Genomic DNA, 26,518 nt, shown 5'->3' with positions numbered 1-26,518 from the left:
TGCTCAATAGAACTAATAGGAGCTGGCAGGGTGAAAAATGCCCCAAAATAAGGCCTGTTTTTACGTGATTACTTCAAAACTATGGCAAGCAGCTGGGACATATGGTAATATTATGAAACTGGGCTCTATGGAGGATGCAATGAACTACTTTTTATCAGAAAAAAAGCATTGTTTAAAATGTCATGTGTCCAGCTATCAGAACTGTGTGTGTGTGTGTGTGTGTGTGTGTGTGTGTGTGTGTGTGTGTGTGTGTGTGTGTGTGTGTGTGTGTGTGTGTGTGTGTGTGTGTGTGTGTGTGTGTGTGTGTGTGTGTGTGTGTGTGTGTGTATAAATACTTGTGCTTCAGGGAGAGGGTGTGTTGTGCTGTATGTGAGCTTTGGTGAGACAGTGTTTTTGTGTTTGTCAGTGAATAAGATGTACTGTATGTTGTCCAGAGTGTGTGTAGGTATATGAATGATTGAGTGTTTAATTGTGTATACATTTGTATTTGTTTTCTAATACATCTGTGCGGAAGACGTGATCTTAGGTTTCTGGGTGCAGGGTGTGTGTGAGTGTGTGTACAGTGGTTCCTCCTTTAAAAGTTGCATCATACTGCAGCACACCTTATGGGCTGCTGCAGAATTCTATGGCACGTTATTTAATTGTCAGCCATTTTTACTATTAATTCTATTTAGTGCTAGTTTGACCACCAGAGGGCATATTTGAGAAGCATTTGATAGTCTTTAATATTGGCATTATTAGAGAATGTAAAACCTTTTTTGTAAGAATATAGTGTATGGGATTGATTTTAAGAAATGTAGCTTAATTAATTTGATTAATATTATGGTGTTTCTATTCCAAGAAAATGAAAAACGAAACCCTCAGGGTTTCCGTTAGGATGGAACGGAAAATATGGCGCTGTACAATGTGATGTTTGTGAGTAGGCTACAGTACTAAGAGCATAAGGAAATTGGAGGATTCCAAATTGATATCTAGGGCATTTTTCATTAGGGCAAATCTGATCTGTTAGAATATCTAAGGGGCTTTTTTATATTTCTAAATGAATTAATAATAATAATAATAATCGCTTTGTTTAAAAAATAACAATATTTTGGAGATGATTTCATTTTCATTTAACCTAGAGTGAGCGAGAAAAAGGCCATTCTTGAACATTGGGTGAGACATTCTCACTAATTTGTAAATAAAGCCAGTTTGTTATTTAGAATGATTTATTTCTGTTTTTAAAGGGAGAGAAACCAAAAGTGCCTCATGGGTCTCCCGGTGGCGGCCGGCACGGGTATCGAACCAGCATCTGTAGCAATGCAGTTTTCACTGCGATGCAGTGTCTTAGACCGCTGCAAAGCTCCGTTAGGAAAATATGGCGCTGTACAAAGTGACCGGTCGGGAGTAGGCTACAGTACTAAGAGCATAACATTTCCACACCCTAATTGTAGTGTAAACAATACCCAATCAGATATTCAGTGAAAATAAAAAATCTCATTGATTTATCAAGACCAGTCCCCATGCTTGTCTCAGAGCAGCGCGAAAAGATGCTGAAATAGTTATGGTTTCAAATCCTATTGCTTCTAACTTCAATATGCTTTTTAAATAAATAAGACCTACACCACTTTTAACAGCACATTACACAACACTAGAGAGACTCATTTCGCCTACAGTATATCTACAAATATTTTTTTCAATGACGTGACTCTTCGCCAATAATTACATTTAGAGGATTGGGTGATTCTAAATTAATATCTAACGGGCATTTTTCATTAGGGCAAATCTGATCTGTGAGAATATCTAAGTGGCTTTTATATCATTCTAAATTAATTAATAATAATAATAATCACTTTGTTTAAAAATGAACAATATTTTGGAGATTATTTTATTTTAATTTAACCGCGAGAAAAAGGTCACTCTTGAACATGGGATGAGGCGGCCGGCACGGTATCGAACCAGCATCTGTAGCCATGCAGTTTACACTGCCGTGCAGTTTCTCAGACCCCTGCGCCACTCAGGAGGCCCCATCCACAAAGTTTTTAATGCTGATCAATTGCCTTACACAAAGTATCAAAATACAGAGAGGTGTTGGTAAGCGTATATTGTCCTGCTAATAGCCCATGATGGGCTATTATAATACTGTACATTGTGTCCAGGTCAGGATAACCAAAACATGTATTTATTAAAGACTATCAGAAAGAATGTTGGTACTTATTTATTTTGATCCAAAGCCATGAATGAGTGAGTCACTCAGGCTGTATGACTGTGCCATCAACTTGATTATTTAGCAGACATCACTTGCTTGTTACATTGTTACTAATTTGTAAATAAAGCCAGTTTGTTATTTAGAATGATTTATTTCTGTTTTTAGAGGGCGAGTAATCAAAAGCCTACCAACACCTCATGGGTCTCCCGGTCACAGCCAACATGGGTATTGAACCAACATCTGTAGCAACGCAGTTTGCACTGCGATGCAGTGTCTTAGACTGCGATGCAGTGTCTTAGATGTCACTCGGGCACTATACAACATGACTGGTCGGGAGAAGGCTACAGTACTACAGTAAGAGCAAAATAATCCTAACATTTCCACACCCTAATTGTAGTCTAAGTTTCTCTTAGAATAAAAACCTTAGTGTAACAACAGTTTTAGTAAGTAATACCGACGAGTAGTAACAAAAAGTGTATTTTTCCGAGTGTGAGCTGCAGGACAGAGGAATAGTAATTCTTACACTATTGTTCTAAATTCAATCACCTTCTTCATCCTCATTGTTCAGTTACTTGAAATTCAATTTTGAAGTTGTGCACAATTATCAGTTTCTATTTGGTTTATGTCGCCCATTCATTGTCAGTTAGAGACACAGTAGCGCTGTGGGACCAAAAGCATAATCAGTGCTCTAACTCCCCCTTGTGCTGGTCTGGAGCAATGAAGTAGTGACGCAGGGTACTGTACTAAACCACAAATTACCTCTAAGTCCCGCAGCATAATCGCAAAACTTTTAGTTGAGCAACCACTGTACCATGTGCTAGTTTGCACCCTTCACCGCTTAATCTCTCCCCTCTGACCTCACCACACCCTGGCTCCCCCTTTCTCCTCTCTCCTCCTGTCCCTTCGCTACTCTCTCCCTCACTAGTGCGAAAGAGGAGCCAGGATCAAAGAGTGTAAAACCCTGGCAGGGATTTCTGGTGGTAGATTAGAAAGCAGCAGCGGCGCTTTCCTCGCCGTCTTTTCTTCCCACCCTCTTGTCGGCTGCGTTCGCACCCTCCCAGGGTCCTCATAAGTAGCTCAGGTTTTCAAGCCAGTGCTTATTGGTAGCCAGTACCAAGAAATACCAAGTAACAACATCCATGTTGGAACGAGCTCCGAGCTCAGGCTGTTTTAGGTTTTGGATGTGCGTGTTGGAAGGTCGGTTGATAAGATCCATTTGTTGTCTTCCTACTGTCTAATAATCCCTTAGCCCTGGTACAATCTGTTGTAAACTGAGGGAGGAGAGGAATGGAGGAGAGGAATTGATTTTCAGAAAAGGAGGGCATGCAGAGATTTGAACTCAGATGTGTAGTGGAGACGGGGGTTTGAAAATAAATAAATGTCAGACTAACGGGGAAACTGAACTCCCGTCTTTTGCTTACAGCAGACGGGCATGCAGTTTGAATATGAGCAAGACCCTTCTCATGTTAATCAATGCCATAGCTGTCTCTCATCATCTCCCCTTCCCTCATTCCTAACACAAGCCAATCCAAGGCCATGGTCCCCTGACAACTGAAGGGCCCCCTAAAGGCATATTAAAGTGCCATGCTTATTCAATTTTATTGAGATAAATATGCTGTAATGGGAGCAAAAATGCAAGCATGCACACAGGAATGCACACCCAGGAATACATGCAGACATGTACATCAGTGACGTTTAAAATGAGGGATTTTTTTTTTTTTTAATAAGCATGGCTCTATTTCTATTACAGCATATTGGATGACTGTCATTCATATTCCATTCACCCACTTCAATGTAAAATCGCTAGGTTTAGGCTACTACATACTAAAATTTTCCCTATATCCATCATGAGGTTACTGCAACCTACAGTGCTTCGGAAAGTATTCAGACCCCTTGACTTTCCACATTTTGTTACATTACAGCCTTGTTCTAAAATGTATTAAATCGTTTTTTGTTTTTTTTTACAAATAATACCCCATAATGAAAAAGCAAAAATAGGTTTTTTGATTTTTTTGCAAATGTATTAACAAATAATAAACAGAAATACTATTTACATAACTATTCAGACCTTTTGCTATGAGACTCGAAATTGAGCTCTGTTACATCCTGTTTCTAAAGATCATCCTTGAGATGTTTCTACAACTTGATTGGAGTCCACCTGTGTTAAATTCAATTGATTGGACATGATTTGGAAAGGCACACGCCTGTCTATATAAGGTCCCACAGTTGACAGTGTATGTCAAAGCAAAAGCCATGAGGTTGAAGGAATTGTCCGTAGAGCTCTGAGACAGGATTGTGTCGAGGTACAGATCTGGGGAAGGGCACCTAAACATTTCTGCAGCATTGAAGGTCCCCAAGAACACAGTAGCCTCCATCATTCTTAAATGGAAGAAGTTTGGAACCACCAATACTCTTCCTAGAGCTGGCCGCTTGGCCAAACTGAACAATCGGGGGAGAAGAGCCTTGGTTAGAGAGGTGACCAAGAACCCGATGGTCACTCTGACAGACCTCCAGAGTTCCTCTGTAGACGTGACAATCTTCCAGAAGGACAACCATCTCTGCAGCACTCCACCAATCAGGCCTTTGTGGTAGTGGCCAGAAGCAAGCCACTCCTCAGTAAAAGGCACATGACAGCCCGCTTGGAGTTTTCTGAAAGGCACTTAAAGGACTCAGACCATGATATACAAGATTCCCTGGTCTGATGAAACCAAGATTGAACGCTTTGGCCTGAACGCCAAGCGTCACATCTGGAGTAAACCTGGCACCATTCCTACGGTGAAGCATGGTGGTGGCAGCATCATGCTGTGGGGATGTTTTTCAGCGGCAGGGACTGGAAGACTAGTCAGGATTGAGGGAAAGATGAATGGAGCAACGTACAGAGAGATCCTTGATTAAAACCTGCTCCAGAGCACTCAGGACCTCAGACTGGGGCAAAGGTTCACCTTCCAACAGGACAACAACCCTAAGCACACAGCCAAGACAACGCAGGAGTATCTGAATGTCCTTGAGTGGCCCAGCCAGAGCCCGGACTTGAACCCGATCGAACATCTCTGGAGAGACCTGAAAATAGCTGTTCAGCGACGCTCTCCATCCAACCTGATAGAACTTGAGGATCTGCAGAGAAGAATGGGAGAAACTCCACAAATACAGGTGTGCCAAGCTTGTAGTGTCATACCCAAGAAGACACAAGGCTGTAACCGCTTTCAAAGGTGCTTCAACAAAGTACTGAGTAACGGTTCTGAATACTTATGTAAATGTGATATTACAGATTTGTATTTTTAATACATTAGCAAACATTTCTAAAAACCTGTTTTCGCTTTGTCATAGATTGATGAGGGGGGGAAAAACTGTTTCATCCAGGTTGTAAAGTAATCAAATGTGGAAAAAGTCAAGGGGTCTGAATACTTTCCGAATGCACTGTATTCACTGAGGAGTATGGCCCTCCCCTTCCTCCTCTGAGGAGCCTCCAGTGATATACATGCATATACACACACAGTCTTGTACAGCTAATCTTGTGGGGACACACAATTCAGTCCCATCAAAATCCTATTTTCTCTAACCCCAACCCTAACCCTAACCCGTACTCTAACCCTAACCCGTACTCTTACCCCAACCTTAACCCTAACCCTAACCCTAACTCTAGCTCCTAACTCTAACCATAGCTCCTAATCCTAACCCTTAACGTAATTCTTACCCGAACACTAATTCTAACCTTAACCCTAAAACCCCTAGAAATTGCATTTGACCTTGTGGGGACTAACAAAATGTCCCCAGTTGGTCAAATGTTTGTTTGTTTACTATTCTTGTGGGGACTTCTGGGACACACACACACACACACACACACACACACACACACACACACACACACACACACACACACACACACACACACACACACACACACACACACACACACACACACACACACACACACACACACACACAGCCCCATTGTATCTCTCTCTCTCTCTTAGTCTCTTACTTTGGGTCTCACCTGAAGCTGTGAGCCTAATGATGTTGAAGTTTCAGCCTCGCAGCACAGCTCCAGTCCAGGGGAGATCAGACTGCGCGCCAGACAGACTCTGACAGAGGGAGAAAGGGGGGTCATACTCCCCTATCACTGGACCCAAGCAGAAAACTACTAGAGCAACTCTCACTAGATCGTATTGTGTTTTATCAATGACCTTTACACATGATCATGCAAGTAATTACACACACACACACACACACACACACACACACACACACACACACACACACACACACACACACACACACACACACACACACACACACACACACACACACACACACACACACACACACACACACACACACACACACACACACACACACACACACACTCCACCCTCCCCCCCCCCCCCACAATCTCCTCTCTACACAAACACTCCCTGGGAGCTGAAGCAGGATGGGCCTCCTCTGCTTACTAACTGTTTGACGACCTCATGACTTCATCTGTGGTGCTTTAAGAACGGAGGAGAGGATAGGCGGACCACATTATGTTTCCTCAGTCCTGGCAGCACCGCTTACTCAATAGGTTCTTTGTTCTGGTCTGGCATGTCGGCTACAGCATAGGGCTGTCTCAACCATATAGTCCCAGGGAGAGAGGGAGGGAGGACAGGGAGGGAGGGAGGGGAAGGAAGGAGGGGGAGAGGGAGGCGAGAGGTAGAGATTGGGGGGAAAGAGGGGTGATATAATATCTAGGGGTTTATAGTACAGTACGTATAGTACAGTATGTTTAGTTTGCTAAAGTTTCTTAACCATTGGTGGCCGACCTTCTCGATTCGGTCTTATGTAGCAAAATTATAAATTGTGTTTTGTTACATTGGATAAAAGTACAGAGTCAGAGCTAGAAAATGGTATATCATACACTGCAGTTGAGGAACAATGGGAAAGTAATTCTGCTTTGAAAGTTGATAAACTTGTAACACAACTTTTGAGAAAATGGCCATTGAATGTTTTGGTACAGCTACTGTACTGGAGAGCTCTACTTTGTCTACACCCATTCAGCATCGTTCACTGAATGGGTGTAGCAGCCCCACCCATCTCTTTAAGGATTCACATGTGAGGCCATGTGGTAAACACACACTATATCAAATAAAATCTACATTTATTTGTCACATGCGCAGGATACAGAAGGTGTAAACGCTACAGTGAAATGTTTACTTGAATAGTAGCAATATCAAAAATATAAAGTGTTCAGATATAAATATTTTATAATTATTAGATGACACCTGACACACTTACCCGACATGCTATAACCATCCCCCAGCCACATCTAGCTAAGTGGATTGGTCACTATTGTCTAGAAATGTACACATGTTCATGAAATACAATAGATGGCCTTAAATACCCCCCAGACACATCTGGCTAACTTGATGGGTCAAGCTAAACAATGAACCAGCATAATCCCAACTCATACTAGCTACTACCAAAACAAACATTTTCATGGCTGTAGTATGAATCTGCAGGAAGCTAAAGCTAACAAACTAGGTTCAATGTTAGCTAGCTAACATTAGGCTATAACTAGCAATGCAAACAATTCAGGACATCAATGTTGTTGACAAATGTAGCAAAACCTTTGTAGTTCTCAATGTTATCTTTCAAAAACGGCACGGTAGAAAGGATTATCAACCCATAGTGGTTATCTCACGTTATAGACAGAAGTATGCTACATGGCAGACCAATCCAAACTCATCTCCCGGCATGTCCAGCCCATCCATTATCTCAGCTAGTCATGGCTAGCTAGAAGGTTCCTGTCTTTTTCCGTGGCTAAATCAACTAGGCTTGTAATTTAACAATTGTATTTGTATTTACAGATGGAATAGAAGTTTGTTATTAAGGCACATGAAAGTTCACATGTTCCAGAAGGTATTTCTGCCAATAAACACATTTTGATTAAAAAAATATATGTTTACGTTCAAATGCCTCTCCTGTGAAGTAGTGACGTGCAACATAGGCCTAGTTTCCTGAAATGAGTTACATTTAGCATTTAGATTAGCTCCTATCATGATTGTGTTGGTACATGATGTTCAGTACAGTCTACACGTCAACATAGTCCTTATCCACCATTTTAAAGTCATGATCATATAAACCATAACAGAGCTGTAAGACAAAGCTGTTGTCCTTAGGGAAACAATTTCAGAAGTGCAATGTGTCGGTTGGTCATCCCATCTGTGTGTGTGTGTGTGGAATGTTGGGATTAATGGGAATTTAATGGGCTGATTTAAAGTGTATGGGAGTTTGGTGGCAGACACATCTCTAGAGCAACGGAGAGGACGAGGTGGAGAGGAGGATTTCACAGGCCGTGGTGACAGGATAGGTCACAGAGGAGTAAATCTCATTACTGAGAGGGGACAGCAACAGGAAGCAATACTGCCAAAAAGAGAGGGAGGGAGGGAGAGAGAAAAAGGGCAGAGGGACAATGTTGAGAATGATTATGACAGAGAGAGAGAGAGGAAGGAGTATTAGGGAGAAGGGGGAGAGAGTGATAGAAAATGAAATATTATGTAAGCGACAGAGAAGTAGAATACCAGTGTGAGAAAGGATGGATAATCATTGAGGTTGATGTAGGAGAGGAAAAAGGATGGTGAGAGCACATCTAGTAACAAGCACTTCCTTTCCCACAATGCACTATTGTGGTCCCTGCTCAGCTCCGACTTGAACTTAACCTTCTTCTATCTTCTCACTGCACTCCTCCAACTCTTTCCCTCCTCTTTTTTAATCCCCCCTGTTATTTTCTGTCCCTAGCATGGTGACCTGGCTTTGGTTAAGTTGGCTATGTAATCATAGGGAGCCTTGTTCTTTACCCACCTCCCACCTCTCCTCAGACCCAGACTGTGGTTAAGTCTGTATGGCCAACATGACAGATCCTTTAATCTCTAATGCTTTCTCTGTCTGCCTGAGACAGTGTAATGACGGGGTCTGCACCTCACCTAGGTGTTTTGGGGACTGAATTACACTCTGTTTACAGTGGTCACTCCCTCCCAGATCACGGGAGGTGAAAAATGAACTGTAGATGGTGGTTTAAGTTGTCCAAATATCTACTGAGTGTACAAAACATTAGAAACACCATACTAATATTGAGTTGCTCCCCATTTTGCCCTCAGAACAGCCTCATTTTTTGGGGGCATGGACTCTACAAGGTGTCGAAAGCGTTCCATAGGGATGCTGGCCCATGTGGACTCCAATGCTTCCCACAGTTGTGTCAAGTTGCCTGGATGTCTGTTGGGTGGTGAACCATTCTTTTTTTATGCTTTGTGCTTTGTGCTTTATGCTTTGTAATAAATATGTTTCTTGGAGGTATATGGCCTGTGCTTTCTCCTTTTTAATTCTTGCAATAACCATACTTCTCTTAATAGGATTGTTCAAACCATTCACATTTAAGGACACCAACCTAATGTCATTCGTCATATGTTGCATTATTTTTGTACATCAAGACGGTATTGGATCCCAGGTAATAAAACCATTTAAACCCTGAACATCTGCATACAAAATCTCAATAAAATAGACCTCCAAAAAATGGGTTGCGCTATGCAGCCCTCCCCACACACCCCCTGTGTTGTTCGACGAGAAAAATCCACGCACTGTGGAGGCCTCTCTCTAGCAGTGCGGAGATGGCTGAAAATTCTCCCTCTGCACACTCTAGCTATAACCAGTTTCTGACTCACACCCACCGGTCTTGGTTACTATTCAAAAGAGTCAGTGTTCCATTTGCAAGATTCCCTTCGTTTGTGAGTTTCCAAATAAAAATTTATTGCGGTTAAAGTAAACAGTCAGCCTTTTGAGCGATCATTTTCTGGAAATAAAATTGTATGTTGGTCGATTGGCCTTAATCCTCAAGTTACCCTATCCAAGGCTGGGTTATAGCCTATAAACAATGACAGTTTTAGCCCCAAAACAAATTAGCCAGGCTGATGTTACAGGCTGTTTGGCTAGCTATAAATTGGTCAAACCGACCCAGCAATATGATAGCCAACCAGCCAGCCATAGTTGCTATTCATCTACCCTAGCTAGCTAAACTGCCATCTATAGATGTTATCCACCTACCTCATATTTCAGCCCTAGGAAATTCCTCACACCCATTATTACAAATCACCTATGTATCCTTAGAATTAGGTCTCAGCTTGAATTCCTGCAATCTGTCCCTTGCTCGTTGTAGCGTCTCCTCTCCTCCGGCTCTGGCTCCAGCTGTATTCCGCCCCCTCCCACACGCCTTCACGTCAACACTCGTTGTAGTTGTCCCTCACTAGTGATACTGTTGGGCCCGTCCTCTCCTCCGGCCGGTACCTCGATAATGAATCCCCTCTTCCTCACGAGAATCCAAGATGACGTAGCAGTCGGACGTGTGTTTGTCTTGTCCCGTCTTGTCCCATTTTCCGTCTCACTTTCCACCTACGATCTAAATATATTTTCCTGCAACCTGCCTCACCGAATGTGGTACGGATCTGCTATTTTTATACGTTATAACTGGAACCCCATCAGAAGCTAGTCAGCTAACTAGCTACTAGCTAGTAGTCACTGTTAGCCACGGCTAGCGGTCTTCACCTTTAGCTCGGACACCAGCCAGCTTTAGCTCGGTCAATACCTGCCAGTTTGCACAGCGCAATATCAACCCAGAGCATATCGGACTGCTTTTCTCCACCACATCACTGGATTCCTGCCTCAAACTCTAGGCCATTACACCGGATCATCGCAGCTAGCTAGCTGCAACCGAGTGGCTACTGCTGGCTAATGCCTCTGTCCCGAAGCAAGCACCAGTTAGCCTTGAGCTAGCCTCGAGCTAGGCCCATCTCCCGGCTAGCCAAAGAGGTATACCCGCTAATTCGTGGGCTACAATACCTCTTTTGCCAATTGGCCTGGACCCTTTATTGCCGACACGGAGCCCCGCCGATGCATCACGACTGGTCTGTCGACGTAATCGTCCGATGTGGTTTCAACAGGCTTTTCCGTTGCGATGTCGGCGAAGACCCATCTACTAGCCCCGGCTCGCTACCTTTCTGAATCGCCATGTCTTCAGCTCGCCTAGCATAGTAACGACTACCGAACTGCTCCTGGACTCACCTATTGCTGCTCATTGGACCCTATGATCACTCGGCTACACATGCCTCTCTCTAATGTCAATATGCCTTGTCTTCTGTTGTTTCGGTTAGTTATTGTTTTATTTCACTGTAGAGCCCCTAGTCCAGCTCAACATGCCTTAGATAGCTCTTTAGTCACACACCCCACACATGGGGAGACCTCACCTGGCTTAGCTGGTGTCTCCAGAGAGACTCTTTCATCGTCACTCAATGCCTAGGCTTACCCCCACTGTACTCACATCCTACCATACCCTTGTCTGTACATTATGCCCTGAATCTATTCTACCATGCCCAGAAATCTGCCCCTTTTATTCTCTGTTCCCAACGCACTGGACGACCAGTTCTTATAGCCTTTAGCCGTACCCTTATCCTACTCCTCCTCTGTTCCTCTGGTAATGTAGAGGTTAACCTAGGCCTTGTAGCCCCCAGCATCACAACTATTCCCCAGGCGCTCTCATTTGTTGACTTCTGTAACCGTAAAAGCCTTGGTTTCATGCATGTTAACATCAGAAGCCTCCTCCCTAAATTTGTTTTATTCACTGCTTTAGCATACTCCGCCTACCCTGATGTCCCAGCCATGTCTGTATCCTGGCTTAGGAAGGCCACCAAAAATTCTGACATTTCCATCCCCAACAACAACATTTTCCGTCAAGATACAATTGCCGAAGGGGGCGGAGTTGCAATCTACTGCAGAGATAGTCTGCAGAGTTCTGTCATGCACTTAAATATTTTGTCTTGCTCATTCACCCTCGGAATGGCACACATACACAACCCATGTCTCTATTGTCTCCAGGCTTAAACATCCTCTTCAACCTGTCTCCTCCTCTTCATCTACATTGATTGAAGTGGACTTAACAGGTGACATCATTAAGGTATCGTAGTTTTCACCTGGATTCACCTGGTCAGTCTATGTCATGGAAAGAGAACTGTTTATAATGGGGGTTGTGTAGGGTATAGGAAGTTTGGTACCTTTGTAATAAGGGATTCTTTGTGGACTTTTGAATGTGATTTGACGGAGGTACTTCGACTGAAAGAAGCAAGTCTCGAGCAGGGAGGAAAAGTGAGAAAAACAGCATGGTAAATCAACTGATGGCTTTCAAATGATTGTCGTGTCAAGGTAGAGAATGTTGATTCGATTTACCTTGAAGCGGTTTTTTCTTTTTCCTTCTGACTTTAGGTGACTGCATGTGTTGAGAGTGTTCAGAAAGTCCTGATTACCAGGTTGGGTTGTTTTATGGCTTTGGGCAAGTGGTGCAGGAATCTGTTTGGTCCTGTTTATTTTTATGACGTTTGGCTTGTAGTTTGGAATTCTGATTGTCATGCTCTCCCTGTAAAAAGAGGCCGTATGTCTGAATGTGGCGGCTGAGAAACGGTAAGCAGTAACAGCTGCTGCATCAAAGGTGCCTGGGCGTGTTATGCATTTAACCCAAATCCACACAGCCCCTGATTCAACCTGTAATGTAGACATTGAACAGAAAGCGTCAGACCACAACCAATGAGAAATTACGGACTTTAATTAACCCATAACACCTCACCTCTGTTTGACAGGTCAGAGGTCAGCTAGGCTTGCCCCTGATTGTTTCCTGGAAAGGCTACGGGGTTGAGGTCATGTGCTTCTAGAATTTATTTTCATTTGGCAAAATTGTGCCTGAAAGCATCAAAAAGCTGCCATGTCTCAGTAAAATGAAAAGGTTGAATCACCTTTTAGTTGAGCTGTTAAGTAGGTAGTTACAGCCAGAATAGATCAACAACTAAGGGAGTGCCGGCCAGGGCAGTGAACTGATCCATACATTGAGTGTAACATCAGAAGAACCATAATAACTATGGCCACTGAGCTGGGGAGAGGGAGAGAGGGCCAAGGAGAGGAACCGAGCGATGGATGGTCCACTCCGAGTCTGAGACATTTACCAGTCATTGATAGCAGGCAAATTAATGAAACGACAGAGAGAGAGAGATTGATTTTTGGACGAAGGGGGAAGGAGGAGGGCAGTAGTGGACCCGGGAGGGGGGGTAATCCGGTTCCAGCTAAACGGCTGATCCCTCTCATTCCTCAGATATCAAATGTCAAAAGTTAAATTAGCCTGCTAGCTTCAGATACGAGTTAATATGCATTTAAACGGGGTGAGGGGGTGGGAAAGGTGCCGGGACAGTTACCGTGCAGGTGCCTTATCCCTCTGACTAGTATGCACTGGCTAACTCTCTTAATATTCACACACACATGCGCACACACACACATTTATTTAAAAAAAATTGATTTCACCTTTATTTAACCAGGTAGGCTAGTTGAGAACAAGTTCTCATTTACAACTGTGACCTGGCCAAGATAAAGCAAAGCAGTGCGACACAAACAACAACAGAGTTACTCATGGAATAAACAAGCATACAGTCAATAACACAATAGGGGGAAAAAAGAAAGTCTATATACAGTGTGTGCAAATGGCGTGAAGAGGTAAGGCAATAAATAGGCCATAGTAGCAAAGTAATTACAATGTAGCAAATTAACACTGGAGTGATAGATGAGCAGATGGTGATGTGCAAGTAGAAATACTGGTGTGCAAAAGAGCAGAAAAGTAAATAAAAACAATATGGGGATGGGGTAGGTAGATTGGGTGGTCTATTTACAGATGGGCTATGTACAGCTGCCGCGATCGGTTAGCTGCTCAGATAGCGGATGTTTAAAGTTAGTGAGGGAAATATCTCACTATATATAAGGAAATATCTCGATATATAAGTCTCCAGCTTCAGCGATTTTTGCAATTCGTTCCAGTCATTGGCTGCAGAGAACTGGAAGGAGAGGCGGCCAAAGGAGCTGTTGGCTTTGGGGATGACCAGTGAAATATACCTGCTGGAGCGCGTGCTACGGGTGGGTGTTTTTATCGTGACCAGTGAGCTGAGATAAGGCGGAGCTTTACCTAGCATAGACTTATAGATGACCTGGAGCCAGTGGGTCTGGCGACGAATATGTAGCGAGGGCCAGCCGACTAGAGCATACAGGTCGCAGTGGTGGGTGGTATAAGGGGCTTTGGTGACAAAACGGATGGCACTGTGATAGACTGCATCCAGTTTGCTGAGTTGAGTGTTGGAACCTATTTTGTAAATGACATCGCCGAAGTCGAGGATTGGTTGGATAGTCAGTTTTACGTTAGTATGTTTGGCAACGTGAGTGAAGGAGGCTTTGTTGCGAAATAGGAAGCCGATTCTAGATTTAATTTTGGATTGGAGATGTTTAATATGAGTCTGGAAAGAGAGTTTACCTAGGTATTTGTAGTTGTCCACATATTCTAAGTCAGAGCCGTCCAGAGTAGTGATGCTAGTCGGTGCGGGCAGCGAACGGTTGAAGAGCATGCATTTGGTTTTACTAGCGTTTAAGAGCAGTTGGAGGCCACCGAAGGAGTGTTGTATGGCATTGAAGCTCGTTTGGAGGTTAGTTAACACAGTGTCACAGGAAGGGCCAGATATATACAGAATGGTGTCGTCTGCGTAGAGGTGGATCAGGGAATCACCCGCAGCAAGAGCGACATCGTTGATATATACAGAGAAAAGAGTCGGCCCGAGAATTGAATCATGTGGTACCCCCATAGAGACTGCCAGAGGTCCGGACAACAGGCCATCCGATTTGACACACTGAACTCTATCTGAGAAGTTGTTGGTGAACCAGGCGAGGCAGTCATTTGAAACCAAGGCTGTTGAGTCTGCCGATAAGAATACGGTGATTGACAGAGTCGAAAGCCTTGGCCAGGTCGATGAAGACGGCTGCACAGTACTGTCTTTTATCGATGGCGGTTATGATATCGTTTAGTACCTTGAGCGTGGCTGAGGTGCACCCGTGACCAGCTCGAAAACCGGATTGCACAGCGAAGAAGGTACGGTGGGATTCGAAATGGTCAGTGATCTGTTTATTAACTTGGCTTTCGAAGACTTTAGAAAGGCAGGGCAGGATGGATATAGGTCTATAACAGTTTGGGTCTAGAGTTTCTCCCCCTTTGAAGAGGGGCATGACCGCGGCAGCTTTCCAATCTTTAGGGATCTCGGACGATACAAAAGAGAGGTTGAACAGACTGTAATAGGGGTTGCAACAATGGCGGCATATAATTTTAGAAAGAGAGGGTCCAGATTGTCTAGCCCAGCTGATTTGTACGGGTCCAGGTTTTGCAGCTCTTTCAGAACATTTTCTATCCGGATTTGGGTGAAGGAGAAGCTGGAGAGGCTTGGGCAAGTAGTTGCGGGGGGTGCGGCGCTGTTGGCCAGGGTTGGGGTAGCCAAGAGGAAAGCATGGCCAGCCGTAGAGAAATGCTTCTTGAAATTCTCGATTATCGTAGATTTATCGGTGGTGACAGTGTTACCTAGCCTCAGTGCAGTGGGCAGCTGGGAGGAGGTGCTCTTGTTCTCATGGACTTTACAGTGTCCCAAAACTTTTTGGAGTTAGTGCTACAGGATGCAAATTTCTGTTTGAAAAAGCTAGCCTTAGCTTTCCAACATCTATCCATTGCAATGTGTTAGCAAAGCAGCACTCAGAGGCAGCCTTGAGACTCTTCATAGAGTTTTCAGAAACTTTAGTGAAGTAAATGTATAATATTTTGTATAATTCTGTATTGTTTTCACTACCACAGTGGCATTTGGACATATTTCACTAACTATTTTTTATTTTGCTCTAACTGTTGGTTGTCACTTCCCCACCTCTTGCTTTGCTGGGTGTCCAGATTCTCTTGGCGAGTGCCTCCTAATCTGAGTGCCATGACCCACCGCTACTACACTGAACAAAAATATAAACGCAACATGCAACAATTTCTAAGATTTACTGAGTTACAGGCCATATAAGGAAATCAGTCAATTGAAATGAATTCATTAGGCCCTAATCTATGGATTTCACATGAATGAGAATACAGATATGCATCTGTTGGTCACAGATACCTTAAAAAAAAGTAGGGGCATGGGTCAGAAAACCAGTCAGTATCTGGTGTGACCACCATTTGCCTCATGCAGCATGACAAATCTCCTTCGCATAGAGTTGATCAGGCTATTAATTGTGGCCTGTGGAATGTTGTCCCACTCCTCTTCAATGGCTGTGCGAATTTGCTGGATATTGGCGGGAACTGGAACACGCTGCCGTACATATCAATCCTGGGCATCCCAAACTGGCTCAATGGGTGAAATGTCTGGTGAGTATGCAGGCCATGGAAGAACTGGGACATTTTCAGCTTCCAGGAAATTTGTACAGATCCTTGCGACATGGGGCCGTGCATTATCATGCTGAAACATGACGTGATGGCGGCGGATGAATGACACGACCATGGACCTCAGGATCTCGTCACGGTTTCTCTGTGTATTCAAATGGCCATTGATAAAATGCAATCGTGTTTGTTGTCCTTAGCTTATCCCTGCCAATACCATAAGCCCTCCGCCACCCTGGGGCACTCTGTTCACAATGTTGAGATCAGCAAACCGTTCACCCACACAATGCCATACACGCTGTCTGCCATCTGCCTGGTACAGTATTCACCTGTGAAGAGCACACTTCTCCAGGTGCCAGTGGCCATCGAAGGTGAGCGTTTTCCCACTGAAGTCAGTTACGATGCCGAACTGCAGTCAGATCAAGATCCTGGTGAGGACGACGTGCACACAGAGAAGCTTCCCTGAGAGGGTTTCTGACAGTTTGTGCAGCTGTCCGGGTGGATGGTCTCAGACGATCCCGCAGGTGAAGAAGCTGGATGTCTAGGTCCTGGGCTGGCGTGGTTACACGTGGTCTGCGGTTGTGAAGCCGGTTAGTCATACTGCCAAATTCTCTAAAACAATATTAGAGGCGGCTTATGGTAGAGAAATTAATATTAAATTCTCGAGGGACAGTTCTGGTGGAAATTCCTGCAGTCAGCATGCCAATTGCACACTCCCTCAACTTGAGACATCTGTGGCATTGTGTTGCTAGACAAAACTGCACATTTTAGTGGCCTTTGTAATGATCATTCTGTTTAATATGCTTCTTGATATACCACACCTGTATGGATTATCTTGGCAAAGGAGAAATGCTTAATAACAGCGATGTAAACAACATTTGAGAGAAATAAGCTTTTTGTGTATATGGAACATTTCTGGGATCTTTTATTTCAGCTCATGAAACATGGAACCAAAACCGTATATATTTTTTTCAGTTTAAATGAATATAGTGGAAATTGCCTTTGTTATTGCTTTTGTGGTTTTCAGCACTGATCAAATGCATCTCCTGGGTTTGATCCTTAAAAGAATATGAGCCAAGGTGCCCTTTGACTGAAATTCTTAAACATTCTAAAAGGCATGGATAACCATGGCCCAAACCCATCACTGTGCATTTTAGCCGGTGCTTGTAGCTCTTTGACTAGAACATCACTGCTCATTCACAATGTGCTCCTGATGAAATGGGTTGATGGGCTGTAGAGAGTGCTCCGTGCCCCAACGGTGGGCCTGCGTCAGGCCCCTGATGTGTGAAAGGGAGTCAGTGGGGATTGGAGTGGGGTTAGGCACAGCCCTGCTGTGAGGCTGATTTGAGCACAGAGAGCACAGAGACAAGGGAAGGTGGAAGAAGCCTAGCTTTCTTTTGATTCCTCCCCTCTCTTCCCTCTACTTTCTAGGCCAGGGTTTCCCGAACTCTGTCTTGGGTCCCCCCCATGGGTGCAATTTTTTGGGGGGAGGGCGGGGGGCAGGACTGAGTTTGGGAAACCCTGCTCTAGGCTATGGGCTGGGACTGAGAGCCAGGGGCCTCTGGTAGGGCCCCAGAAGAGCCCCAGCGCCAGAGTGTGGGACTCCGGGCAGGGGAGATGGGGGGGTGCCGGAGGATTGGGGTGGTACGCTACAGAGCCAAATTGAGACGTGGGAGCTGTCAAAAATTACCCTAGATGAATATCGAGGAGAGCAGCAGTCGGGGCTGTGGGGGAAATCAGAGGCTGACAACGGGTTGCCAGTGTGGAGCAGGAATCCTCCCGACTTGCCCACCGCTTCTCACTGTAATTACGCCAAGCATCACTCACATCGCCCGTATTTAAATAATGCGGCACTATGGGACCACTCTGCAGAGAGAAGAAATAAGACAAGGACTAAAAGTTACAGAGGGAACTCTGGCGTATTACGCACTTGCACACTTTTGTGTGATTTCCACATTGATTTTATAGATTGGTAACTGTTTACTTTTCTCTGTTGGTATCCTGAAAATAAATATTATCAAAGTTATCTTCATACTTCTACGGTTTGTGATTGATAAATGGGAAGATGGCCGATAGTCTATTGTCCATGATGCTACAGATCATGGCTTGGGAGGTTAAGAGAACAGGTTGTTATCTGATACTGTGCTAGTGTCGTGACATTCGACAATAACACGTTTCCATGTGAAAGATACTTGAAGAAGTTCCATTAAGACTCCTTCAACACAATACACAACTGAACTCTGTTGTGGGAGATGCCACATTCTTGCAAAAACATGCATCCTATAGGACAGCTAGCCAAGAAGGTGATCAGAAAAACACAGACAATTGCACTTATCCATGCTGATCTCTTCTCTTGTTGTGTTTGCAATTCCTCCTCTCGTGGAGTTTGAAGGTTCTCTTTCTCCTTTCAGTCTGTGCTGCTAATCGTAAATTATTCCCTCCGTCTATAGTTAGCGCAGGTGCCAGGTACAGCAAGCTCTCCCTAAGCCGCTTGGAGAGGTAGCTGCTGCGCTCCTATTAAACCCTAGCCAGCTGCTGTAATTTCGCCTCCTTCTCTCATTGTTAATTGGGTAGTCTTGAGTCTTTTTGCCGGGAGTTGATTTACAAGAGAAAGAAAAAAGGAGAGATAGAGAAAGATTATTGCACAGGAGGAGAGGAGCTTTGAAGAAGCGTTTTGTGTTTTCCGTCTGCATCCTCCAATCCTCCTCTCCCCCTTCCTCCATCGGGTTCTCCAGCCAAACCCCATCATCACCACGCCACAGACCACATGACTTGCAAAAATGTGCAGGTGGAGGAGAATGGTTGTGTTGTTGCCGGCACTTGTTCAGAGGCACAACGAATGACACCTCCTTGATGATAAAGGCTCCGCCCAACAAAGCCGGTTCAGTGTGTAGAATGTGCAACAATGTGCAAATGCCCTTTCGTGATCCTCTGACTGAAACACATGTAGTAGAGACTACTACATCATCTTGTCTGTAGGGTACCAAGTCAAATGTCTGAGAGGCTGGAGCAGATTGGCACTCCGCCCCTTGTTATACACAACGGCTGGTGCCTTTGAGAAACACTAACTCCCTCCGAAGCAGCCAGGCTTTTTGTCTTCTCTCCCTCTCATTACTTTGAATTAGCCAGGCACCCGTAACTTCAGCCCCCTTGTCCCAGGGCCCAACTCTCTATCTCTCTCTCTCTTTCCCCTCCTCGAAGGAATTGGCTCCTCTCCAACTCCATACCTCATTATAATTTAATTTTGTCATTTGTTGCATGAGTTCCCTCCTCCTTTATTCCCCGCCATTAAAGGCCCTCCTCCCCTGCTCAGGCATGGGGCTTCTCTAAAGGTATCCAGAGCAGCCTTTTACATTGAACGGCCCCAGAATAAAAAAGGGAGAAACCTGGGGATTAGGATTTAATGATCGGCTGGCTGGGCGAGAAAGAGAGATCGAGAAAGTGAGATAGAAAGTGAGAGCATGTGAAAATGAAGAATGAGAGAGGAAGAGGAAAAAGTGAGTGAGAAGGTGGGTAGAGAACAAGAATGCCAGGGAGAGAGGATGGAGAGAGCACTAGGCTCCATTATAGTGGCAGAGAAAGCCCCTGAAATACTAGCGTGCGCTCTGATCAGGACGGCAGTGAGCACAATTACTTTCTTTTCAAATCCTTCAGTGACACTGCGGGAGGAAGGAGGACTTTGAAACTTGAAAGGTAGGAGCTCACTTTCAACCTCAAACGCGAGCAGGAAAGGGCTCTGAAATTTGTTCAGTGCTCCCCATCCACCATTAGCTTGTTTCTTCCTCTCGCCTCCAGGCATTTAAGCGCTTTTTGAAAAGATGTTAAGAAATTCAATCACCATAGAGAGACCAGGACAGTTCTTTTTTCATTTTTTTTGTGTGTGAGGCATGCTTCCCCTTGGTCCACTGAGGACCGGCTTGCTGCTTTGTGTTGTTGGTGAATAGACCTGTGAATCGGTGGAGGAGAAGAGGACGGGATGGGGGCAACGGTGGGAAAAAGGGGGGGAAATGAAAGAGGAATGAAAAATGAGGGAAGGAAGAAAGAGAAAAAGCCAAAAGGGTCTGTTTGAGGCTGATGATGGTCAGGGTTAGAGAGGTGCTCCTGAAGTTCAGGCTTTTCAAAGTGTTTGCAGACACCTGTGTCCTCCACATCAGAGCAAGAGCACTCAGTGCCACCGCAATGGATGAGAACACTGACTGGAATGCCTCTGAGCTTTTTTTTGCTTCACATTAACTTTACAGAGTACCAGGACATTTTAGCCCAAAATCTGGTTGCCTATGCCAGGAGGCTGGATCTTGGCCGCAAGTGGATCTTCCAGCAAGACAATAACCTCAAGCACACATCAAAATTCACAAAGACATTTTTCACTGGCCACAAAATCAACATTTTGCTATGGCCGTCTCAGTCTCTGGGTTTGAACTCCTTTGAAAACCTGTGGTTTCAATTGAAGAGTTCAGTCCATAAGCGCAGACGAAGGATATCAAGGATCTGAAAAGATTCTGTATGGAAGAATGGTCTAAGATCCCTCCCAATGTGTTCTCCAATCTCTTAAAACATTTCAGAAAAAGGCTCAGTGCCGTTATCCTCGCAAAGTGAAGTATTGAAAACAGCGGTGCCAATAATTTCAACCCATATCTTTTTGAGAAGACAAGAATATTACTTGTTTAACAAAATCGCTTTCTCTGAGCAATTGTATTAGTATAAAATAATATAATTTCCTCATTTTTTTTGAGCATTCAATATAGTTAGGTATTTGTATTATTTATTTTATACAGTCTATTGCTTATTTTTATCAAGTGGGGCGTTTTGGACCTGATGGTAAGAATCATTATCAGTAAACTGCACCTATGAAGCTCAGAAGGGTTAAAATAAAGTCAAATAAAATATAAGTTTTCCAGCCATTTTGGTTGGATGACATTAGAACGGGATATAAATATAATAAGCCTTGGGGTAATTCCTCCTCTTTCAGCATCACCATTCAAGTGTTAGTTGTTGACCTTCTGCTGCCCAGTGTTTGTTAAACCATTTAAGGTGGTACAGTTGAAGTCGGAAGTTTACATACACTTAAGTTGGCGTCATTAAAACTCGTTTTTCAACCACTCCACAAATTTCTTGTTAACAAACTATAGTTTAGGCAAGTTGGTTAGGACATCTACTTTGTGCATGACACAAGTCATTTTTCCAACAATTGTTTACAGACAGATTATTTCACTTATAATTCACTGTATCACAATTCCAGTGGGTCAGAAGTTTACAGACACTAAGTTGACTGTGCCTTTAAACAGCTTGGAAAATGTAATTAAATGATGTCATGGCTTTACAAGCTTCTGATAGGCTAATTGACATCATTTCAGTCAATTGGAGGTGTACCTGTCGATGTGTTTCAAGGCCTACCTTCAAACTCAGTGCCTCTTTGCTTGACATCATGGGAAAATCAAAAGAAATCAGCCAAGACCTCAGAAAAACAATTGTAGACCTCCACAAATCTGGTTCATCCTTGGGAACAATTTCCAAATGCCTGAAGGTACCACGTTCATCTGTACAAACAATAGTACACAAGTATAAACACCATGGGACCACACAGCTGTCATACCGCTCAGGAAGGAGCGGTATGACAGCTGAGATGAATGTACTTTGGTGCGAAAAGTACAAATCAATCCCAGAACAACAGCAAAGGACCTTGTGAAGATGCTGGAGGAAACAGGTACAAAAATATCTATATCCACAGTAAAACAAGTCCTATATCGACATAACCTGAAAGGCCGCTCAGCAAGGAAGAAGCCACTGCTCCAAAACCGCCATAAAAAAGCCAGACTACGGTTTGCAACTGCACATGGGGACAAAAATCGTACTTGAGAAATGTCTCTGGTCTGATGAAACAAAAATAGAACTGTTTGGCCATAATGACCATCGTTATGTTTGGAGGAAAAAGGGGGAAGCCGAAGAACACCATCCCAACCGTGAAGCATGGGGGTGGCAGCATCATGTTGTGGTGGTGCTTTGCTGCAGGAGGGACTTGTGCACTTCACAAAATAGATGGCATCATGAGGTAGGAAAATTATGTGGATATATTGAAGCAACATCTCAAATCATCAGTCAGGAAGTTAAAGCTTGGTCGCAAATGGGTCTTCCAAATGGACAATGACCCCAAGCATACTTCCAAAGTTGTGGCAAAATGGCTTAAGGACAACAAAGTCAATGTATTGGAGTGGCCATCACAAAGCCCTGACCTCAATCTTATAGAAAATTTGTAGGCAGAACTGAAAAAGCGTGTGCGAGCAAGGAGGCCTACAAACCTGACTCAGTTACACCAGCTCTGTCAGGAAGAATGGGACACAATTCACCCATCTTATTGTGGGAAGCTTGTGGAAGGCTACCCGAAAAGTTTGACCCAATTTAAACAATTTAAAGGCAATGCTACCAAATACTAATTGAGTGTATGTAAACTTCTGACCCACTGGGAATGTGATGAAATAAATAAAAGCTGAAATAAATCATTCTCTCTACAATTATTCTGACATTTCACATTCTTAAAATAAAGTGGTTATCCTAACTGACCTAAGACAGGGAATTTTTACTATGATTAAATGTCAGGTATTGTGAAAAACTGAGTATAAATGTATTTGGCTGAGGTGAATGTAAACTTCCGACTTCAACTGTATATGCTAAAATAATTAACCCATTTTAGGCGGTATACGCTGAAATAAAGAACCCATTTAGATGGTATATCACGTTTCAGGTATGACCCAGATGCAGACAGTGTCGAAGAACCAAAAGTTTATTTCTAATACAGGGGTAGGCCAACAACGGCAGGCAGGGGTCAATAATCCAGAGAGGGTGCAAAAGGTCCAGAACGTCAGGCAGTCTCAGGGTCAGGGCAGGCAGGGGTCAATAATCCAGTAAGGTGGGGCAAGGTACAGAACGGCAGGCAGTCTCGGGGTCAGGGCCGGCAGAGCGATTAAAAAATGGGAAGGGCTAGAAAACAGGAGCAAGAAACAAACGCTGGTAGGTTTCACAAACAAAATGAATTGGCAACAGACAAACAGAGAACACAGGTATAAATACACAGGGGATAATGGGGAAGATGGGTGACACCTGGAAGGGGGTGGAGACAAGCACAACGACTGGTGAGACCGATCAGGGTGTGACAGGTATAGACTGAAAAAATGGACACCCTTAAGGTGGTATTCGGAAGAATGATGAACCCCCCTGACTCAGTAGAGGGAGGAGGGGAATGGAGTGACACTGGTTTGATTGAACTATTATCTGCTTGACATCTCAGAGACATGAGTGAATAGGGCTGGATTTCACTGAGAGAGAAATAGATAGAGAGGGGGAGGGAGGGAGGGAGAGAAAGAGAGACACCCAACTGGGGAGAGGGCGAAGAAGCCAAAGAGAAAGATAGGAATGTAGTGTAATAATATCTTTGGGAATAATGACCACAGTATTTTGTCTCGAGCAAGAGTTCATATACACTGTTTAGCTGGGCTTGTGGGAGTTTGGCTTCACTTGCAAAAGTCCAAAGACTATTGCTACAAGCACATTGTGTATGTCAAGTCTATGGAACTCATACATAAATAAACTAGACCAAGAACCAGAAACGTATCCAGGTCTACGATAGATACAAGGTCTTATTCCCGGCCTCTGCACTGTGTTTGCTGGATGAGTATTCAGTACGTATAGGCCCACACTCCTCTCAGCAGCACTATCCTTTGCTCTGTTGGCTCCCAGCACAGTTTACAGTCGCGACTTCCTTCCTTAAATCCACTTTGTGCGAGAACATGAACCCAGAGTCTGAAATCCCTTTATGTTAATATTGCGCTTTGCAAGAGCAGGCCCTATTAATCCAGCTTTAACAGCATAAATGCCATTATTCCCTTAATAAGATCAGGGGCTGTGCAGTATAGGATTAAATACTTATATCATAACTGACACTGTCATTTCCTGCGGATGAGAGCGTGAGCCTCTGCTCTCTCACTGGCTTGTCAGTTCCGCGTTAAGACTCGTGGAATTTGCTGCTCTGAGCGCTGTGGCGCCATTCGGGGCATGGCTGGGCCCTAACGCAGGTAATGGATGTGGGAGAGTGAGAGGAATCAATGGCAGACCCGTGGGTCTCTCTCTTTCTCTCTTCTCTCTCTCTCTCCTTTCGTGCCACTCTCTCGCTACTGTAGCGGCCAACTTTGGGTGCTCAGGGTAGCGCTCTTTAATCTAGCCCTCTCTTCTCCTCTTAATTGGCTTTTGGAGGGCTGCAGTTTTCCGCTGCCTGCAGTTCATAGGGGGGCCTTGCAGTGCTAGGCTGGTAAGTGCTACAGAACCTTTGGCACCGGCATCGCGGCACTCTGCCAGGGCCCTCAGTGAGACATTTAAAAGAGAGAGACGGAGAGAGAGAGAGAGACAGAGACAGACTGTGGGTAATGGGCACTGGACCGTGCTGATCATCAACAACCACAGTGAAATTAGAATCAACCAGGAACTTGGACCAGGGGAGATTTCCCAGCAGCGTCTAATGAAGTGAATCTGTTGCTCAGGATAAACTCGGTGGACTCTGGATCTGGTAGAGGAATGGGTTGGATTTGCGGTATTGAGAAAGATTGATAGAATCATATGTAACTGAATCAAACTGCCTCTGCAATAGCTCTGAATTGCACAAGGCAAGAGCTGCCAGTGTAAAACGTTCAATCGTACAAAGCATTTACCTAAAAACATTCAACTCTAATAATTTATCATAATCATACTATAGGTACTGATGATAGGAATAATCTCAGACCAGAATTTTTTTGCCCAGAGTATCTTCTCTTTAGGGACTACTCCTAATAAGTCTGTACAGTATCACCCACCAGGTCAGGGGCCAGGCGACCCCATGAAGGCCAGGGTCAGTGTTTAGGTCAACGGTCAAGTCTTTCCAAAGCAGATCAGTCCTTGAACTCTCTTCACTTTTATCCCCACTAACTCCAGCACACCAGGGATAGCTTCTCAGGGGAACTCTCCTTTCCGTCTCTCCGTCTCTCCTCTTAATTTCTCTCCTTCACCCCGAGAGAGAAAGAGAGCGAGAGATTACTCTGGAAGAGAGGGGGTTGAGGAGGAGGGAGAAGGGGGGGGGGGGTTGATACTACCCATGAGGCTGGTTAATGGGCAGTTTGGAATGCAGGCGAGAAGACCCGGTTGCTTTCTCCATGGGAATCCATTTATTTTATAAAAAGAACAGAGCTGCCTTTAAGATCTGACTTGTGGGAATCGCTCCCCCTCTGACTGTGGCCACGATGCAGGGGGTTGGGTTCGTTTAGTTGGTGAGAGCACCAGAGATAAGTCCTATTGGATTTATCTGACTGCTGCTTGCTGGCTCCTATGGAGGCTAAACCTGGGTGGATTTGCGTACTTGGTTGGTTGCAGGTGTACAAAACAAATCTACTGCCACTCACAGGAGTATGCTGCGTGATCTTACTTCTTTCCCATGTCTATGGGTTTCTTGTCTTGTGTGTGCGCGCGCGCGTGTGCGTGCGTGCATACTCTGAGAGGTAAAGAAATTCCCCTTGACGGCAGCAGCCGTAAGTCACTGTTATGATTCTACTGACAGGGAAACCACTTTCACAACCAAATGGATTTCAGGTTGTGAAGAATTAAGCAGACTTTCGACTCAGTATCTCACAGTATATTTCAATGTACCGAGATCTATGCTGTATCGTCAGTAAATATGGACTCATATTTTTACCCAAATATATAATTTCACCCTCTCTCTCTCTCCCCTGTCCCCTTAAAGAAGATGAGCGATTGGGCACGCTGTACCACCACCACCGCGAGAGGCGCAATGCCATCAGCACCCAGGCCTCCACGCCTGGCACCCCTGGCAGCAAGCTGGGTGAGGAGCCCTCCACGTCCACAGAAGAGCGCCCCCCACTGGTAAAGAAAGAGCTGCACAGCTCACTGCCCCACCTGGCGGACCACGGCCTGCCCTATCGCGGAACACTGTTTGCCATGGATCCCCGCAACGGATACCTGGATTCCCACTACGGTGAGTACAGAAAACAGAACTCAGTTTAAAGAGGAGGGGTTGGATTGGT

At 44.4% G+C, this 26,518-nt stretch overlaps 1 protein-coding gene across 1 annotated transcript in view; it reads left to right on the top strand.

Moving 5' to 3' along the window:
* Nucleotides 1–26,518, top strand: part of LOC120027865 (transcriptional activator GLI3-like) — a 167,536-nt gene that overhangs the window by 57,242 nt on the left and 83,776 nt on the right. The window contains exon 3 of the mRNA XM_038972946.1: nt 26,218–26,469. Within this exon, the coding sequence (XP_038828874.1) occupies nt 26,218–26,469 (252 nt within the window). The remainder of the gene's footprint in view (nt 1–26,217; nt 26,470–26,518) is intronic.

This window comes from Salvelinus namaycush, chromosome 33 (assembly GCF_016432855.1).
Source record: "Salvelinus namaycush isolate Seneca chromosome 33, SaNama_1.0, whole genome shotgun sequence".
Classification (NCBI taxonomy): Eukaryota; Metazoa; Chordata; class Actinopteri; order Salmoniformes; family Salmonidae; genus Salvelinus; species Salvelinus namaycush.
This window is presented reverse-complemented; position numbering and strand designations above follow the sequence as displayed.